Source organism: Anoplophora glabripennis, unplaced genomic scaffold, assembly GCF_000390285.2.
Source record: "Anoplophora glabripennis isolate ALB-LARVAE unplaced genomic scaffold, Agla_2.0 scaffold98, whole genome shotgun sequence".
Lineage (NCBI taxonomy): Eukaryota > Metazoa > Arthropoda > Insecta > Coleoptera > Cerambycidae > Anoplophora > Anoplophora glabripennis.
This window is the reverse complement of record NW_019416280.1, coordinates 1,056,517-1,063,709: the sequence shown is the minus strand read 5'-3', so window position 1 is coordinate 1,063,709 and position 7,193 is coordinate 1,056,517. Positions and strand designations below refer to the sequence as shown.

Here is a 7,193-nt window from a genome sequence, read left to right as displayed (position 1 = left end):
AAAAATAAAGCTAAATTTTTTTACTCTTGTAGTTATTTCGTACACCTTTCAATTTTTAAGTTACAGCGTAAAAATCGAATTTTTTCAGAAATTTGAAAAATTAATATTTTCAAAAATTTTTTTTCGAAATCATGCTTTGTAAGTGAGCCAAAAACCCAGAACATATTCTTAGAACATAAATCAATAAATCTGTAAATGGATTGAATTTAATTTTAATTCTGTCGCCAAATAAGGCACTGATTTGTTTATTAATTTTTTCTCAAAAAAATGAGACTATCATGATATTTCGATCATATTTCCGTTAATTTTGATTCTAGAGACTTTTAAAACGGCTCATTTTAAAGGTTTTTCAAAGTACTTTAAAAAAGGTGCAAATAGTTTTTTTCGTAATATTTATGGTTTTGGCGTTATTTAACGTTAACTGGTTACAATTTAGTTTTTAGCTAACATATAATAATGTTTAAAAATCAATAACTCGGTTTATATTGCAATTAGAGAAAAACAAAATTATGCCGTTGGATTTGTTTTTTTATTACCTCTCTTTTTGTCCATTACAACATTTTCGTTAAATCCAATGGTTTCAGAGTTATTTGCAAAAAACTGTCCGAAAACAAGCACTTTTTCAGGAAAAAATTAACATTTTCAATGACGAATTACTCGGAAAGTATTGGATTATCCAAAAAACTTTATATAACATTTGTTACTTAAAAGTGACTCCTCTATCGATTCCTGTGGTTATTTTGGGCGTAAAAATTTCCACCCCCAAGAAGGGGGCGAAAGCACACTTCGACACTATATAAGTTTTGTTCCTTGAGGCATTGCCACGTTTAGTCAAAATTTCACGTCAATCGGTTCAGTTATAAAGAATTCGGAGGTAAAAACCCTGAGTAACTGTACTACGAGGGTGGTCCCAGAAGTACCCGGGCTGACCTAGAGATGGCGGTAGTTGTTTGAAAAATATCACTGTATTAATCTATAAAGCATAATATGTTTCAAGACTAAAGACGCCATGTTGTTTAGTATTTGTTTGACAGCCATCAATAGTGAACGTTTTCAGTGAATTTGTGAAAATGGAGAAAATTGGTCATCGTTATGTGATACAATACTTTTATTTGAAAGGCCTCAGCCCAACCAATATAAAAGCTGAACTAGATTTTACTCTGGGTGAGTCTGCTTCTTCGTTTACAACAGTAAAATATTGGGTAGCAGAGTTTAAACAAGGCTGTACGAGCTGCCAAGACGAGCATCGCAGGGGTCGACCAAATGAGATGACGACTCCAGAAATGGTGAAGAAAATCCACAAAGCGGTACTGGATGATCGTCGACTAAAAGTGCGCGAGCTAGCAGACATAGTAGGCATTTCAAAAAGTGCGGTACATCGCATATTATCTAAAAATTTGGACATGAGAAAGCTGTGTGTAAGATGGGTGCCGCGTTTGCTCACACTCGAGCAAAAACAGTCTCGTGAAGATGTTTCAATCGAGTGTTTAGCGAAGTTTCATAGCAACAAAGCATAATTTTTGCGCCGTTTCATAACCATGGATGAAACATGGGTCCATCACTTCACACCCGAAACAAAAGAACAATCAAAACAATGGACTGAAAAGGGTGAACCGGCTCCAAAGATGGCGAAGACCGTTCCTTGGCGTCGGTTTTTTGGGATGAGCGTGGAATAATTTTCATTTACTATCTTGAAAAAGGAAAAACTATCAACGGCGAGTATTATGCGAACTCATTGCAAAGTTTGACCGAAGAAATCAAGCAAAAACGGCCGCATTTGGCTAAGAAGAAAGGGTTGTTTCATCAAGACAATGACCAATTTTCTCCGTTTCACAAATTCACTGAAAACGTTCACTATTGATGGCTGTCAAACAAATACTAAACAACATGGCGTCTTCAAACTTGAAACATATGCTTTATAGATTGCGTGCTTTCTAACACAGTGATATTTTTCACACAACTACCGCCATCTCTAGGTCAGGCCGGGTACTTCTGAGACCGCCCTCGTATATGCCGTCTTTAAAGAAAGAAAAAGTTGTTTGGCGCCATTGATCACAGCCACACAGAAAAAAAAAAGTTGGGTATACTTTTTATGCGACATATATTTTTCGTAGTAATTTGGCCTCCTGAACACGAATCTGGGGTCAGAATTGGCCCATCACGTCACAATTTTTTCCTAATCTCAAAAAACTTGTGAAAAATAGTGAAAATTGATGAAAATTTACTGGGAAAATTTGGAAAAAAATTTATTTCCACATCAAATAGTACATTTTTATGTAAAAGACTCTGCTGAATTCAAATCCACTGTCAGAATTGAGCTAGAACGTGTGGTTTTTTTTCTAACCTCAAAAAACCGAGCAGGAATCGCTATTTTCAAATTCTGAGCTGATTTTGACCAGATTTTGTATAAAGGGGTTTTTTGGGTCGCTGATTACGAATATGAATTCACATTGAAAAAATTCGAGATGGCTGATCCAATATGGCGGGTGTACTTTTTTGAAATCCACCGATTTCAGTAAAATTTGGCATCATAAGGATTGCTGGTTGATCTCACCTTCATTAATCACACATCTGGAGCCAGATTTTCATAAATCAAGGTAAAATTTGTAGGCAGAGTCATAATTTTAGGCCGAGTAGGCGGCATTTTTTCGGCAAAGTCACATTTTTAGATTGAAGGCATAAGCAGATGCAGTGATGTGCTGTGTGGCAGTAATGTGTCCTTTTCCTTGAACTTTATAATTATTAAGAAATAAAAGCATCTAAATGCCATAGGAAAACTGCATAGTAGTTAAAAAAATCTGATTGGAAAACCATAAGCCCATGCACGACTAAATAAATGAAAGGATAAAGTAGAAACTTTTTTGTCTTGTCCCATGGAAACAAGCACATCACACTGCACGTCATTACATGTGTAGAGTCCTTAAGTAATTTTTTTAAGCGAAGTCACATTTTTAGACGGAGTGGAATCTTTTAAAAGTATACACAACTTTTTTTTTCTGTGTGGCTGTGTAATATTTGAAATGCTCACAAGAAAATTGTCTAAAAAAGTATACATCTTTACGTTTTCCATAAAAAAGTAAGATGTAAAAACGGACATCATAGTTTTCAGTTTTTCGTAGATAACTTTAAAATTAAAAAGATAGGTAAAATTTCTCTTGAAAATTATTAATTTATCAAATGCTGCATTTGACCGAACGTGTATCACTTAAGATAATCGAGATCCCTATAGTGGGGCCCGAAAAACTGGCAACAAAACTAGTTTTTAAATATTTTTGCATTTGGTATCAAAAGCAATGCACGGACCATTAACGGAGTAATAGCACATATTACAAGGTTCGCAGTACACTGTTAATTGGTTATTTTTTATTGTTGATAATATTCATTGTTCTGCGTGTAGTGCTCGTTAAATGAAAGTATAAGGCGCCGCGTCATAACCACCGGCCTTTTAGGTAGTTCAGGTGACGCCTTTTCGATGTTGCGTTATTGTATTTTAAGTACCATTATAGAATATACTGCAATTGACATTCAAAGTACAATTGATAATCGCACCGTTAATGACGATGCGACAGTTCTGTCAACTTCCTGGTGTCGTATGTGTACCACAAATCCAAAGCGTAACGGTGCCGCATTATCAGCTTACAACGGTATGCCCTATAGCGCTGGTAATCTATGGAGGTAGTCAACTTCATACTAGTTCTACCGGTGTGGGTACAAAAAGAATACAGGTGATGCATAACTACACGCATCGATTCAAGGTTATAAGGGTCGGGATTCTTTAGACCTTCATCATTTCGAAGATTATAAAAGTCCCGTTAACTAACCTCTTTTCCGAGTCCGGTTAAGTAATCCTTTTTAAAAGTTTTATATCATATCTTAATGGACGCCGCGCACTCCTCGCCCGCATGCAGGTGGACGCATGAACATTAGCTGCACACTTTTGAGACAATGAAATTTATATAAAGGATCTTATCTTGGGTACACTTGTTGCTGTAAAAAGTATGTAATTGAGCTCAGGCGGCAGGTGGAGGAGCGAGTGGAGGTAACAGAAAGGTGGAACGGTTGTCATTTTTAATCGCTGGATAACAAACATAAACAGTTTAGGGATGAGTTAACATTTATGCTTTCACGTAATTTATTATTCATTCACTCAATTTAAATAAGTAACAATCATAAACATGCTGAACTAATTGAATTGAAACGAAGAGACTTTTAAAGCAGATTTTGAAATTTTGGAAACATTGGAAAATTTAAGTTTGACTGTTAAAATTTATTTATGTGAGATTTGAAGTAGTTATCGCTTTTTTACATTAAATTCAAACAAATAAATTTTTAGTAAGGTTTTTCAATCAATAACACAATCATTCGCGTTATCAACAACATTTTGCCATCTAGTGTGCAAATTTTCAATGCCGGATCGATAAAAATCAATTGGTTTTTGAGCAAAATATCTGGAGGTGGTTTTTTGGGTATCATTCAAATTTTATTTGCCTTTTCCGTTTTGAATTATAGAGGGGCCACTTTTCATCTCTAGTGACCAAGCGATCAAAAAACGGTTCTGTGTTGTGCCGTTGAAGCAATAAGTTGCATGTAGTGGGGTTAGCTTTGTTTTTTTCGGACAGATTATGATGGACCCAAACACCTACTCTGTTTACTTTACCAATCTGCTGCAAATGATCTTTGGATGGTAATCAAGGTTGGTTAAGAGTGTTTGATAGTTCCTTGATTATCTGCACGGATTTGCTTCCACCTTCGCCTTAAAACGTCGTTGTATAAAGTTGTTCGTCTTCCTGATCGATATAAATCGAAAATATCAAAATTACCGGATTTGATCTTAAAAATCGACCTTTGGCATTTACGAAAGTCTAAATGCACTTGAATAAACATTGCAAATGTTCTTGGTAGCAACCATGCGTTACCAAGTAAACAAAGCACTAACCTTAAAATATCTATAGTACGACTTTGAAGTAAGTACGCAATGTCCTGTTAAATGGTAAAAAATATTGACTTTCGCAGAAACGACATTACTCTTCGGTCCTCCTATTATTTGAAAAAATTTTGAAATCTAAGTTATTGGTTTGCTGTAAGATTGTATATATATTTCATCATATTCTTGGTTTTAATTGTTGTTTTGTAAACGTCATTTGGGGATAGTTATTTTAAGATAATAACCTTAGCTTTTGCTGAAAGACAGCAACCCGTCTGTTTTCTTTTTACAGTCAAATTTATTGACACAAAGATGGTTTTTGATGCTCACGAATAGGTGGTTTCGTATAATTGCTTTAATGAAGAAAAAGTTCAACTTATATCTCTCATGGAAAGATTCTGCTCCTTTTATTGTTACAATGATAATGAACTTGTTTTGGAACATGTTCAGAAAATAAATGAAGCAATGAATAGTGTCCGACACTCACACATTTTTCCTAATCCTGTGAGTCAGTTTTCCAGAGGAACTAGACAAATTCTGGTACATTCTGCTTCCCAATGTCTAATAATTTACTTTGCCCATACACAAGTCCAAAAGTCTAATTGCAGATATTTCATTTAATTCACTCGTTTTTAAGAAAGTTTTATCAAGATGGCTGATATTCGGATGTGTAAAATCCACGTATTCTCACAGAATATATATTGACTCTTTTTGCTGTTATAACCATGGCAGATTTGACTATACTCATTTCATATTGCAGAGATATTTCTTCAATTGGCAGAGTGTCAGCCGTGCGATTTCTCTGAGTTTGAAAAATCAAGTAAAAGTTATACTCAGTATTTCATTTATTCTGCTCATCTTCAGCTTCATTTGGAGACATAAATTTCAGATCTTCGTAGAAGCGCTACCTTGTTTCTTCTGTTTTCTTTGTCTTTGGACATTTGAAAGGTCTTTTGTGATAATCGAAATTTAAAAATGATGTTGAAGATAAAGATGGGATATATTGTTCAGCAAATGTAATAGTACGTGTAGTGTATTGATATAATGGATAACTGACTAGAAAACTAACATGATGTTATTTTGTATCTTAAATTGAACTGTAAATCGTTATATTTCATTATAATAAATTTGTGTTTAACGTTTGAAAAATCATAGCAAACTGATTTTCAAGAGAAATTTATTGTACATATTTAATATTTTTCTTTAACGTTTTACTAGGACTGATTATAATGCATTAGGATTTTTAGAAGTAATCAAAATATCATTTATTTTAGATATTTATTAAACAATCAATTCGGATTTATATATGTATACTAAACCCTTTCTCTACCGCTGTCGATTTATTGAGAAATAGTTTAATTTTCAATATTCAAATCAAACAATACCTGAAATAACAAAGAGAACAGCTGCCCCCTTTCAAAAATTTACAAATAATATTTGACAACCGGACATCTGACGCAGTCAAAGAGACCGATGACTACTAATCCTTAAAGTAAAGAACCGTTTCTTAGCAAAATGAACAATCAGGCGACCTGCCTGGTACCTAAACGAGTGGTTTTGTTTGTGGCCAATAGGAATTAAAGGATGAATATTTCATGGTTGCTAAGTAATAATTGAATAGGCACCCAAAATGTCTTGTATGCATGTACAATAATTCCTATCGATTCTGAACAGACGAAACAGATTTAAAAAATCTTGTTGAAATTTTGTATAAAATCTTACATTTCAGAAGTTTCTATAAAGATATTTTTTTATATAAGATGTATTTATATTAATTACTTACTTTAAAAATTATTATAAAATGCTTTAAGCTATTTTTTTCACATAAAATTGCATACAGTTTGAGGTATAGCTTAACTATTTTTTTAAAAATTGTAAAGGTTTCGATAAGTTATTTGAACTAATTGAAAGTCATATCTTCTCTATATCTACCCAATATAATGAACACTTAAAATTTGGATATGTGTCTACTAGAGACAACTAATAAACACTAAAATTCAATAATACTGAATATATTATTAAAGAAACAAAATCTTAAAAGGACGCTGATTTTTTGAAAATATGTATGTCTTTTTTATTGTCTACAAATGTTGGAAAATATGATTCCAATAAAAACTCCTGTTCTATTTAGTTCCAATATAGGTATCTATAAAGTACATTGTCATAAGATATTTTGAGAAAAATCCTTTCCATATGTCATCAGAAAAATGATTGAACGTCAATTGGAAAATATATAGTCCTAAAACTCGGTTTTCGAGAAAAAAACATT

General features: G+C 33.4%; 1 protein-coding gene across 1 annotated transcript; it reads left to right on the top strand.

Annotated features, from left to right (window-relative positions):
- Positions 1–1,070: 1,070 nt before the first annotated feature.
- Positions 1,071–1,517, top strand: LOC108904955 (histone-lysine N-methyltransferase SETMAR-like). Its single transcript, XM_018707683.2, has one exon. It carries the CDS (start codon positions 1,071–1,073, stop codon positions 1,515–1,517), a length of 447 nt encoding a protein of 148 aa, XP_018563199.1.
- The last annotated feature ends 5,676 nt before the right edge of the window (positions 1,518–7,193 follow it).